This window comes from Strigops habroptila, chromosome 7 (genome assembly GCF_004027225.2).
Source record: "Strigops habroptila isolate Jane chromosome 7, bStrHab1.2.pri, whole genome shotgun sequence".
NCBI classification, from domain to species: Eukaryota; Metazoa; Chordata; class Aves; order Psittaciformes; family Psittacidae; genus Strigops; species Strigops habroptila.
In genome coordinates, this window is record NC_044283.2 from 43,188,131 (window position 1) to 43,201,678 (window position 13,548).

Sequence of the window (13,548 nt, forward strand, 5' to 3'; positions counted from 1 at the left end):
AAGAGTACAGATAATTGAATGATATTTCTTCAGACAAAAACAGAAACTTCCTTAGATTTCAATGTTCCATGTGATTTTGGTAAACGCAACACCAAATTCCAGCAACTGATAGTTTACTTGTCCGCATCTCGCTGCAGCCACACAGTAAGTACAAATGTATTACATGTGCTAGAACAACTATCAAATCTGTTTCACAACAAGACACACCATAGCAAGGCCTTTATTTCAACTGAATCGGTTGCTGTGTGAAGTGTTCTTTATCTCCCAATCCACAATGAGCTACGTGTATTGGATCATGAGTGTTGTGGATGTTTCTGTATAATGTGTTCAGAAGGGAAGCATGAACAGGAGGATAGAGAATTCAGTACTGTATCAAGTATATTGAAAAAAATTGACAAATGTGCAAACAGTTCACATACCTCACAGGTCGCTAAGAGAAATTACCTTTAGTATTACCAAAGGACAAACTTGCAGGTAAGATAAGTAAAAATATACTGTCATTCTACTAAGGACCAACGGTGGTTCTCTAGGTTGTTGTAACATACCCAACAAGTATAAGCCACAGATTCACAGAGTAGTTCCACCCCCCCACACCCCATACATATCTGCATCTCCATAACTTATTTCCTTACCTTCCTAGAGATTCCAGTGATAAAAGGAGAATCTGCACAAGTCCTGTATTTTCAATGATTTTTAATTTTCTGATTGTATTCAGTGTGGAATGTTTCTATGGTTATGTTAAGAAGACTTAAATCTAGACAGAGCATTTTGCTGCTTTTCTTTGCAATGAACTAATTTTAGATTTGGAAACAACACCTGTCAAGCATTTTAAAGCTAAATGGGATACAGCTGATAATAGCTTTAGCAGTGACATTTTAACCCAGTCTTCTGCATGCTACTGGAAATAATGACTCTAACCTCTGGGGGAAAAAAAAAAAATCTACAGATTTGTCCTTGAACTAACGTCAGCTATTACTATTGGGGGTGCTACTGGGTGATCTTCATTGCTTGAAATACCTTCTTTGGTAAAAAAATCAAATGGATCATTTCCAAACGTTAAAACATGTATTTCTTACTTTCACACCATTCAGAACATAACATCACCACAATCTTTCCTTTAATATTGTTTACGTTCAATATATACCTAAGACCATACCTATAGTCCTCTCTTGACACCTCAAATGTTCCTGCTGGGGACACATAACATCAGTCATTCTCATTCAGCAGTACACACACCAAACTTTCCAGAAGTTATCAGCAGCACAAGTGTATATCAAGAAAAACTCCACACCAATGGTTTGCCCACATCACTTGGCAATTTCCCTTTAATATTAATACACAGAGAAGTAAAATTTTTTCATAAATTTGTTCATGTGGAACATGTAAAATGCATAAGAATCAATATGGACTTCATTAATGTTATATTTATTTATTTTCCAGCTTCATACAAACTGGATGTAGAAGCATAAACATAGTACATTTCTACCATTTTCAACAAAAATATAACCAATATGTACAATTATGTATTAAAAATACAAAAGGGATACAGACTCCACCAATGTCTTTCTAAAAGACATACAGGTACAAGTAGTATCAAAAGTATGAGGAAATCACCAGTTAATTGTACATTCTGCACTTGACATCACAGAGCGAACTGAGATTAGCAGTCCTATGGTCTACAATTACTTAATGCTTATATAACATTTGTGCAACTTGTGATAGAGCTAGGATTTTGTATTTCTATATGCACATGAGGTCCATAGCCTTGAGAATAAAACTGGCAAATAATGCATATTACATGTAAAATTACAAATGCATAATTGACAATGTGATATATAAGCAAATAGACAAAAGCTATGACTACAGGAGAGAGAATTAAATAAAGCACTGATATTTGTTTGATACAGTGAAAAAACACTGCAATTTGATCTTTAAAAGTTGAAGCTATTTACGTTTATCTACTGATCAATATGATCAGCTGAGTTCAATGGCAAAAAAAAAAATATCCAAGACCAGCAGTTCCTCACATTTGAGTACTACTCGGATTGGCAGCCTTCACTTCTCCGGAGTCTGTGCAAAAACAACACAAAAATAGAGGGGAGGGTCATTTCAGTCATTATAGGGTTAATAGCAGCTGTGAGCAGGTGGTTGCTACACATTGGCCTTCTCTACACATGCAGTGTTCCATGAAGCCATTAACAGTTGTGACTATTTCTACATTGCAAAGGCTGGCAAACCTAACCGTGTTATTTTTCATTACTTAAAGGCTCGTTTATCCCCTAATGCCAAAGTCAATAGATGGAGATTATTAGATCAGTGTTAACAGCTGAGATGAGCTGTGACATCCCAACTTCCTTCACTGCAATGTTATCCAGTTAATTTTTCTTTTAATATAACTACTATATATTAAAAAAAAAAAAAAAAAAAAAAATTAAAATAAAAATAACATATAACTTAGAGGTGGGGTTGCCATCTGTCTCATTAGAATGGGACACTTTCTTTTTCAGTCTGCCATCCTGTATTCCACAAGGCACAGGTATGAGACACACAGTGTCCTCTTTCCACCAGCAGCCAGTTGCAAGAACCTGTTTCTGCATTTAGACCTGGCTGAGGATGCCATTCCCGCTAACATGTCCAAGCTTTTAAAGATTCCAGGGTGGGGCACATTAAGAGTGAAGTGAGACGGCCAAGGAAAGGCTGCATCCCATAACCTCTGCCTTCCCTTCTGCCCTGCTCAGCCACGTGACAGCAACATCTTTGCCAGGAGGCTCAGGCTGGCAACCCTACTTACAGGTATGAAATAATACTGTAATCACTATGCAGATGCAGTAGCTGATCTCCGAAACGCAAACATACAAAACTGTAACAAAGGCATTGTAAACAAGCAAATAAGCACTGCCTCCTTGAAGGATTTCAATGCATCTCTCTCTTTGTAGGTTAAAGGCCAAATGTAATTTGACGACTAGCTTATCTCATTATCCCAACGAGACTAAGTGCTAGGATTGTAATTAAAATCTAAAAGGAAGATTTTAGAAAAGAAACCCTTCCAGGCATTGGGAAGTGCAGCCAGAGTTAATCATCCTGATGTGATGATCTTGGAATTTGGAATGATACTGTGTGATGTGGCAGACAGCGACAGTGGTAGCTTGGAGATTGCTGCACTGTGCATTTCAAGCAACACAGTTTGAAAAGTGCCAGGGCGATTTCTTCACAGTATTTCACATGCAAGGGGAGAGGGGACAGAAGAGGGAGGGGCAGAGGAAGAAGCCCCATGCTGCTTTAAGGCAGGGAAGGAGGCAAATAGGTCCACCATCCTTTAACTATAGTTCCAAGGCTCCTATTCTAGGGACGTCTTCTTGTGCTCTCCTTTAAGGTGGCTCACTCTGGATCCAGAAAAGCCCAAGTCTTAGACAGCAGAAACTTGTTCATCTTCTGCAAACACAACAGGATAGGGGAAAATAGAATTTAGTTCATATAGAACAAGACTGCTACTGAATGAAAAAACCTGTATGGTGCTCATGTGTTTTCCATTTCGTTGTATTAGGTATATCATTTAAACCAATCTAAATATCTATACATTTCAGGTCTCATGAGAAGTATTCCTTCATAATTTTGTTCTCAAACAAAATAAGACAATTGCTATAACTGAGCTAGGTGCAGTTCCTCAGCCTGAGGAACATAACAGCTACGCCTAGATATCCAATAGCTTCATAAAGCCATCTTATATTTTTCCCTGAATATACATCTGTGATTTATTTAAATTAAGATTGCATAAAACCCGGGTGCAGCTTTAGTCATCTTCGGTAGAAACAATTAAATATCTCTGACATGGTAATTTTCAAAGTTTGAGGCAATTTGATTAAGGTAGACTTCAATTTTTTTCCATTATGTTCAACTGCAGAGTTCATCCTGCACATAAAACCTTGGTAACTAAGCATTAGGGAGGGAAAGGGAATGTTAGTCTTCATCATTAAGCAAAACAAAGCCTTCAAGTGTGTAATTTGGGCACTGACTGCCTAAATTTTGAGCACCAGCCCTAAAGATGCAAACTAGCTACGCTTGCACTCTGTAGAAAAACAAAAAGACTATGTCTACATAGTCTTTCTATCATTATAGCAAAGCATAAAGAAGCAGACAAACTTGGGCAAGCGAGATAGCAAAAGAGTAGTGGGGTCATTATATGAAGCAGTTGGTACAGAATAGCCAGTGCCTACAGCGTAAGAGTTTCAGGTAGAATGTGAGTGACTATCCAAATAAGCCTGACCAACAATGCTCTGTGGGGCAGATGGGCAGGTATTCCACAGACCAGGATAATTTTTGACCATTAAATACATGGCTAGTGCCAAACACTAGGTATGCTGGAAACTTTCAGGGCAGGCAGGGCTGTACCTGGCGAACATAGGCACCTCCGGAGAAGTTGCCTAAGCCAACTGCTTGGTTGACCAAAATTCAGGTGGACCTACATTCCAAATTTTAAATTACATTAAGAATTAACTGAATTCCTCCCCTTCCAAAAAGTCAATAGCAAGTTTTGAAAAATGAAAGAGGGCTCAAATTATGGCAAGAATTTCAATGGCTGAACACATTTGTGTAATTTGCTTTGTGTCTGTGAAAGCACTGACCGGTTTTGCATGCAGGTCACTCAAAATCTAACAATTAGAAATTTACCATCTTCCTCTGCAGAAAACCCTTGAGATGGATAGTGAGCAAGACGTGGATCTGACTCATTTGGTTTATGCCACTGAGGTTTGTTCACAGGCCTGCTAGTTGAATGGCCATGTGACTGCTGCTGCGGAGTTGATGTCCCATGAGCCTCACATGTCCGTGCCACCATTCTAGACCTCTGAAGTGCTATGTTGTAATCTGGAGGCTTTCTGGTTGGATGGGAGCCACCTTCTGCGAACTCAGCAATAGGTATTCCTACATATCCAGGAGGAGTTGGAGGTGGTTCCCGATATCGACCCTCTTTTCGTGCTGCAGGAAAAACAACAGACTATTATGACAGATAATAAGAGGAAAACTGCTCAAAGGAAAATAAACAGTGAAAGTTAAATAAACATCAACCAACTCAACACCCCAGGAAGAGAAAATCTGAAGCACAAAAGTTAACTAATATACAGTAGACAATAAGGTCTTGAAAAATAAACCACGCAAGAAAGTATCGAATAAAAAACATACACAGGTTATAGCTATTCTTCCAGTAGTGAAGCATTAGTCTAGTAAAATTCACCAAATTACACAGGGAATTTGCTCAAAGTTAGCAACCTAAGCTGTTCTATGAATCATATAGAGTAAAATATACACTGATCAAAGTAATGTGGAAGACTCAGGAGTCCCCATAAGTGGCAAACATCAGGAATACTGACATCTCCCCAAACACATGACTGCCTTAATCCTGAAGCTGGGCTTTGTACCTAACATCTCTTGTTTTTAGCATCGGAGTGGGGGGGAAAGGCACCTGATACATTATTTCTTCCTACAACTCTTACTACTTAATGAGACATAAGCTACAGTTCCAAAAGGTAAGGAAGAGAAGTGGGCTTCATCTTCAGACTTTCTGTATGCACTACTGCCTGCTGCTGTTACAGTTGTACTCCTGCTGCTCTTACAGTTGTATTATCTCCAAAATTAAAACTTGAAAGTATGCCTTTAAGAACAATGATTAAATATGATTTTATATAAGAGATGGAAAGACCACCACCTAGTTTGTGGATCTCATTGAGGTGTAACTGTTTACCCGAACAAGGCTTAACTCCGGGCATACTTAGAAGTTCTAAGCTTGCAGAGAACTTCCAGGGAGGAAACAGTGATTAAGAAAGTTTAGCATCTGCAGGGATGAAAAGCAGATAGGTGTGACTATTTTGGAGTTATGTTTGGTTAAAGAAGTCAGCTGGGACTTTAATACTGAACACTTTTTGTGGGTCTAGCCCTTCAGCACATGACCACTTAACTCACAGTACAAAGGCAAACACAGCATGAAAAAACACTGATATAGACAATTTACTCTCCATAGCTTGTCATACACTGTATATTCTTGCACAAGTGGTGATGACAACATCACTCTGCATTAGGCAGCATGGAACTGACTGAAAGGGAAGTACAAGCTTAAAATGGACCAGTGCTACTTGGATGCAAGTTTTTATAGACTAAAAATAAAGTCTTGGTAACAAAGCCAAGCAGTTTCCAATCGAATATAAGTATTTTTCTTTGACAAATTGTTTCAATGGAACAAAGCAGCATGAAGACATTTCTGAGAAATTTTATTCAAATATTTCTGAAATGTAACTTTGATGCAGAAGAAAATCTGTAGAAAAATTTTACTGAAATACTGCAGAAGATAAATGTCTACTCAGTGCAAAAGAACCATGTAAAAATAGTGGCTTATGTTGGACAGAGATAAGCAGTTATATTTGCAGGATAATTAATTAATAGAACTGAAGTGCATGGAAATGGGTGGTTTGACTTTTCAGGTCTCCCGTTCTTTCAAGTCTCTAAAAATGTGGCAAGCGCTGCCTTGAGAGGAAAATTTGGAAGCATGCTTGTTCCACATTCTGGTGGAAACCAAGGGTATCAAAGAGTAAAATTAGTGAGTGGCATGAATCTGAACCTAAAGTCCCAAACTGAACAGCTTCCTCCTCTTCATAGCTCAGGGATTCAGGTCTGCACCCACACTCTGAGGCAATGGGCCTTTGCTAAGCAAAATACTGGGACAGAAAATGGAAAAGCAGTTTATCACAGTGGTCTCAGCATGACCTCAATCTGGCAGACTTTTTCAGCTGTGTCAGTGCAAAATGGATTTAAACAGTTCTTCATATTAACCTGAAGAAAGGCAAACTGAAGAGGACTGAAAGGAAGGAAAGAGACCAAAATGCAGAGGTCTTGGATGGCCCAAGGGCTGGGATGCGCAGAAGGAACAGTATGAGAAAAATGTTAAGCTCTGCCAAAGACACCTTCATATATTAATTTATATATTATCTGATCTTTCTTTTGTTGAATGATTATAAATCATTCAACAGCTCTAACTTCTTAGGAACCTCTTCATATTCAGCAGTCCAAAGAAACACTTTTGTTGGTATTTAAGCACAAAGTGATCCCATTTTCAGAAGTTAAGATATTCAAAATTATCAGGCAAGTCATACAGATGTATAAAGTAAAACACTTCTAAAAAAAAAAAGAAATGAGGCCACATTTATTAAGATTTCTGAATATAGAATGTGGAGTCTTACTGTGAAGAGAAATTCACATTTCAGAACAGACATCTAAATACATCAGCCTCTCAATACACTGTCCAGCAGTTGAGCTAGTTTTTTGATGTATGGCAGGCTCTCTAGAAACACAAAGGTGCTGAGACTTAACAATAAGTGATATTTTCCCTAGCAATAAATGCACAGTTACTTAGAGGGGAAAATCTGAGAGAGACTGAAAAATGTTTGGTTTTGCTTTGAAAATTAAAAATCAAACCAGACAAAACAAATGCACTTTTAGAACAATATGAAGAGCCATAAGCAAATTAATTAAAACACTTCATGATAAACAAAACTTAACTTACCAATAAGCCCCTTTGTACTACTTGATGATACTGCTATATGAGTGGGCATGGGAGCTGGCTTTGACTCCTCTGCTGGTACAGATGTTATGCTACTGGTTTCAGCTTCACTGGAAACATCCTTCCCACCCCTCCGCTTTATGGTACCTGTATCACCTTCTGAGTCCTCTCCCCAGTATCCTGTTGAGGATGCCCAGCTTGCTCTGGACTGTGCTTGATCAAGGCCCTCCCTACCTTGGCTTTGCCTGCCATACTTTGTGGCGTGATCAGGGAACATCAGCTGGTCCATATGACTGCCTGAGGCCCACAGTCCTGCCCCATCGCCTGAACTATCGAAATGAGCATGTCCAAAAGGCAGAGTCTCCCAGCTTCTCTGGTGCTGTATTGTTTGTATGTTGTCATGAGAACCACTTGAACAAGAAGTCCAACTACCACGGCCACTGTCAGCTGCATCAAGTGAAGCTCTGTCCCCCTGATCCTGTGACAGTTCTTCTGTACTGGGAGAAGAAAGCACAGTTGCTCCAGCATACAGGCCTCTGGTCTCTGACAGTGGCGCATATGAGCTAGATGCACATTGACAAGGGGGAAAAAAAATAATAAAAATAAATAAATCCAGCATTGGAATTGGAGATCATTTACAACACACGAAGAATTCAACAATTAAGAGAAAAGCAAACATTTGGGGGGGGGTGGGTATGGCAGGGGAGAGTTGGACTAGATGATCTTTAAAAGGGCCCTTCAACCCCAACTATTCTATGATTCTATGATTGAAGGTTTTGATGCAATTCATAACTAAGTATTACTTGCATTAATGACTAATTCAATTTTGTGAATAGCACACCTCCTTTTCAAGCTTGTCCTCAACAAAACAATTACTGGATAGATAGCCTGACTTCAGAGGAGCCATTTCAAAAGGTAAAATCCTAACCTTGCAGCAGCCTTTAACTCATTGACATGTATAAAGGGAAACAGACTGACAGACAGGTTCATACTGCTTTCCCAGCCATGTGAAGCAAAGGATCAGAAGTTTTAGCAGGAGGTAGCTGATATTCAGGTTTAAGTTTCAGCTTTTCAGAATTTGTTTTCTGCTTAGGGAACTCTGAAAGCCAACTTTTCAACAGTTCTTGCAAATGGAAACTTACTTTAACCTTCATTTGGAAACACATGCTACTTTGTAGAGCAAGTATGTTCTCTGTAGCCTTTCAGCGAGTAAATAAGCCTGACACTATCACTTTACATAGCACTAGAGAAAACCAACAGTGTCACTTTGTTCAGCAGCTATCCAGGCTCCTGGGATTTGTTCTTCCAGGGCAGCTTGCTATGCAGACTGGAAGCCTGCTTTTCCAAATATTTAAGACATCTGATTAAAGAGTCTGCATAGCCTGGGATTCCCAAAACTGAAGTACACCAGTCTTAGAACAGGCCTACCATGCATAAGACCTGGCAGGATTAAAACCCTGAAATCATTTGGAAGGCTGAAGCATCCAAATAACAGCTCAGAAAAGTCAGTGGAGACTAAATAGGAGCCTGACCTCCAGTTATTTTCAGACCAAGGCTCACTACTAGAGATTCAGAGAACTCCTCACAGCACTAGCTTCTCCGCCATTACAGAAGTTAATTACCTAGAAAATTACTTAGAAATCCAGCAGCCTAATGTAAATTTTAGCTTCCAATTATTGTTGACTAGAAGAGATATTTGGGGTAAAATATTTTTGAGTTAGATAAATACGCACTTTTCTTTGAAATAAACTGGAAAATTACTAGCTTGATCACTGAGTAACTGTATGAATAATTTCTCATCTAATTCAGTTGATTTCCCATCTAGAAAAAAGGCCAGCATACTAGTCTGCCATAAAAGAGGATAATCTACAGCACTACTAAATGCTCGGATGATAAGGTCTACTGAGAGAAACTCTTATTGCTGTAGACCTCACCACATACTCAGGAGTGCGAAACCTTTTCTTGTCAGAAAAAAGAGCATTATTACAAAACACATCATTGAAATAGCAATTTTTAAGAGCAGTGGAAAAAAAAAATAGTATTTGAGATAGATACAAGGAAAGGTACATGAAAAAATATAGACATACATGGCACATACATATGAAAGTATAAAGTAAGTAAGCACAAATAAAATTCCTACCCTAAGCTGTATTGGTCTGGTTCAATCATGATTCTTCTATCAATCCTTCCCACACCAAGATTTGTCTCCACAATGCTGACAGAATGCCTCTGTCTCCTCTCATCATGCAGAGAGACTGGCATAGAGTCAAAAGAGGAATTGCTGACAATACTAGATCTGGAAGAAATTTCGCTGTGACCAGAATCTGAAAAGTTATCCACCGTGCTGCTAGGAGCCAAAGTATAGCCTGCAAAGGGAACGTCATGTTAGTCAGACTCTGCAAGAAGACTTCTCAGTTATTGCCAGGTAGCCAGCAAGACTGCTACTACAGTAAACTGAAATCACAATTACATTTACACTGAAGCAGAAAATAAAGATACATAGCAGAGCTATGTAACACTGTGTATATTCTGTCTCTAATTAAGAGGTTTAAGATTGTGGGAACAAGCACTACTTATTGAGAAACAAATGGCTCGCCTTCCTTCTCTGCCCTCCCAAGTAATTTTCAAATGCATCATCATACTGTATCCCCACATTATGAAATCTCACTTCCCAAACAACTGCCTGTATGTAAATGTTGTCTCCAAGATTGGAATGAAAGAGGTGAACTGGACAATATTACTGCTTAAAGCACTCCAAGGGACCTTCTTACACAGTTTTTCTGTTCTGCAAAGCTACACTTCAGAGCTGAACAGCAGATACAACATAAAGCCCTGATGTCAGGGCTGATTGCTTATTACGTATCTTGGCTGAGATGGGCCAGATTTTCAAGCTTTCTTTGTGGTTCTTTGCTAACTCACTGCATTCCAAACAGCATATACTACCAGAATTATACTGTAATTTGGAGGTAGCACTGACACTGCCAGACTGAGATAAAATCTGCAAACCTTGTCACAGAAGCAAATTCAGCAAATTCAGCTTTTGTTTTAGTATTAAACAAAGTTGTGCTGAATGCTCTTGCCAGCTAAGTTAAAGATCATTAAACAATACACTTCCACAAGTAACTGCAGTTTTCATTTTCTGCTTTCAGCCTACAAGTGTCAAGATGACTTCAACTGAGCCATCTCAATTCACTTGCTAAGAACATGGAATTAATGCTGTCATTTTTGTCTGAAAGAACATACTATCAGCTTCATGTCACCATCAAATCAAGGTTTGTTTATTTTTTTCATTTATAATCATGTTTATTATTTGCTTTTTGCAAAAATTAAGTACTTTTCCCACTACGAGCCAAGTACAGAATCCCAATTCCTTTTTCAAGGAATGCACAGGCATTACCATATTTGTATAAATTCACTATTTGCTCATGTAGTATTTGGGAGAAATCATGATGATAGCTTACAAGGACTGAAGGTAATAATCTAAGTCTTCTCTACATCCTTCTCCATTTGATCTTAGTAAAAATCACTTCAATAGAGATTTTGGATAGGTATTTGTACTTTCTTGCCATATTCATCTCTCCCATTTTCAGATCTCTGGTAATCCAATTGGACTTACTTTTTCCCCTTTGGGTTCCATAAGCCCCACCCATCCCAGAGGCCACTGGTGAATTGTTATTCTTGTTACTGTTCTCACTTCCAAGAGAAGAGGAGGAACTGGTTAGGTCCCTCAGTCTGGAGCCATACCTACCACCATCTTAAGAAAAGGGTTCAGCTATCCATTTGATATGAAAGTGTAAAAAGCAGTATACATGAGTTCCAAATCCTTATGATCCCTATGCAGTTTAGGGACAGTTATTGCTACAGGAAAGTCTCCAACACACTCATCTCTAGCATTCTGAACTTCTATTATGAGAACTCAACCTCAATATATGTATTTTACCATAACATTATATCATGCAACTATTAAACTGAACTTTTATTATATACTGAAAAGAAAATAACTTAGAAGTTATGTGCAACACAACTAGACTATCATACTTCCAAGGGGACTTGTTGTTTAAACTACAGGAAAATGCCTCCATTTGCTGTTTTGTCTATTCATAACCAGAATGTGTACAATGAAAAAACAGGCTTAAAAAATAAAAATAAAGGCTTTTAAATTCCTAAATTCAATTAAAAAAAACCAAAAACAAACCTACGAAGTCACTTAAAAAGAACTCAATCAAAAAAGCTCCAATGTGTAATATCATTCGTCTAATACCCAAATATCCAGTGTTTGAATAATTAGGCTGCTAGTACAATGTTGTGTATTAGTTATTTGAATCCTGAATATTTTAAACCTGCCTATATAGGTCACATCCCATCTAGATACAGGACACAGCAAATAATTCCTCTAATAGGCTAGTGTGCTGTACAAAGATTTTCAGTCTGCCCATACTTCCACTGGCAGGAAATCTGATGATGGGAATATTTTTGTCAGAAGCAGCTGCAGCAAGAGTGACCTTCTGCATCAAGTCCTGTATCAGATCAGGCTATCTTTCATGGCTTTTGTTAACCAGAGAGCTTTCAGGTATCCCTGAAATCAGGTTCCCAGGTATCCTTTCATGTATCCCACTCTGCGCTAAACTTCCTGCCCCGTTGCTGACCGTATGTGACAAAAATAGGAGCAGCAGCAATAATTTATCCTGAGCGTCCAAATGCTCTCTCAGAAGTTTCCAAAGTCTATGAGCTTCAACAGGAAACAGGAAAGAAATATTGCATGCCTAATACCTTTCCTTGGAGAGCTCTGTGGTGAAGTGGGAGGTGAAGACAGCTGTGAAGATGCACTTGAGACTGTGTCTTCAGATTGTTTCTTGTGACGATCCAAACTTCCTTCTTCAGATAATGAAAGAATTTTCTTTAAAGCTTGCGGGGAGTTAATGCCTTTAAATACAATTAATGTAGGCAGATATGAAGTCCAGTATAAATACATCTTTCTGTTTCACAATGCATTTATAGAGCAGAGAGCATACAGAAAAAACCCTAATTTTTTTTTCTGAATATTTGTGAGTTTCTGACACCAGATTAAATGAAGCAAAATGTTTAAACTTACTCCTGTTTAAAATATAGTACTTCACAGTGCTGCATATTAGTGCAGCTGGTCTTTCATTCTGGCCCTCTGAAATAAATACTTTGCCACAGGAAACATAATGCAGAATACTGCCTATACAATTATATAAAACAAGGATACGTATAGTAATGGTTACTGAGAAACTTGAACTAAAATTATGTTGAATACAGACACACACAAATCTCACTGTTTAGTGAAGGTTTATATAGTAAGAATTGAAACTGTTCTCTTGTTTCTTTTCTATTCAGAATAGCCTAGAAGGTCAAAGAAAGCTGGAAAGAATAAGACCAGGTTTACAAAACAAGGCCATCCTGCAGCTGTCCTTCTGCCTTTCATTTTTGAGAACTATTTCTGCACCAGCTTATTTTGGGAAACTAAAGAGTAAAAACATCCTGAAGATGACGTATGATGTAAAGATCTAGGGCATCAAGAATTGCTTTTCCTCAGGCAACATTTATCCATCTTTCTCTTCCCTTCCCCTCAAAAATCTACCCTGGGACAGTCCTTAAAGTGAAGGTGGAGCTTCCAAGACAATTTTGCCTCTGTTTGTGGTAGAGGTTATTTTCAAGAATTCTACAGAATTTATCTTTGATCTGCTGGATCACAATCCTGCTATCAATAATTTACAGCTGCTTCATCAACATACATAACCTAGCAGTTTTCTGAAACATTCCCAACATGAGGAATAACACAGTCTGTGGAGGTTCAAAGTCCTTTTAAGATTAAAGTTTAATGTTAAAATCAACAAGATAGATGAATATTGAATTGTTTCTTGCTCATTGTGCTGCTTCTAATGTTTCATTAGCAGCCTAAGCAGAGCACAAGTAAAACTAATAAAAAGGGAAATCAGAATTAAGCTTTTCTGAAATTATCACAGTGCAATAGGAAGGGC

At 38.3% G+C, this 13,548-nt stretch overlaps 1 protein-coding gene across 6 annotated transcripts in view; it reads right to left on the reverse strand.

Moving 5' to 3' along the window:
* Positions 1-1,406: 1,406 nt before the first annotated feature.
* RAPGEF2 (Rap guanine nucleotide exchange factor 2) overlaps positions 1,407-13,548 on the reverse strand; it is a 187,696-nt gene continuing 175,554 nt past the window's right edge. For 4 of the 6 annotated variants that reach the window (XM_030491922.2, XM_030491921.1, XM_030491924.1 and 1 more), the window contains 5 exons: positions 12,317-12,469; positions 9,687-9,912; positions 7,550-8,109; positions 4,669-4,974; positions 1,407-3,432 (listed from right to left, as the gene is read on the reverse strand). In XM_030491922.2, the coding sequence (XP_030347782.1) occupies positions 3,407-3,432; positions 4,669-4,974; positions 7,550-8,109; positions 9,687-9,912; positions 12,317-12,469 (1,271 nt within the window). In that variant the 3' untranslated portion in view covers positions 1,407-3,406. Of the gene's footprint in view, positions 3,433-4,668; positions 4,975-7,549; positions 8,110-9,686; positions 9,913-11,192; positions 11,301-12,316; positions 12,470-13,548 lie in introns of all 6 variants that reach the window. The other 2 variants (XM_030491925.1, XM_030491920.2) reach the window with 2 other exon arrangements.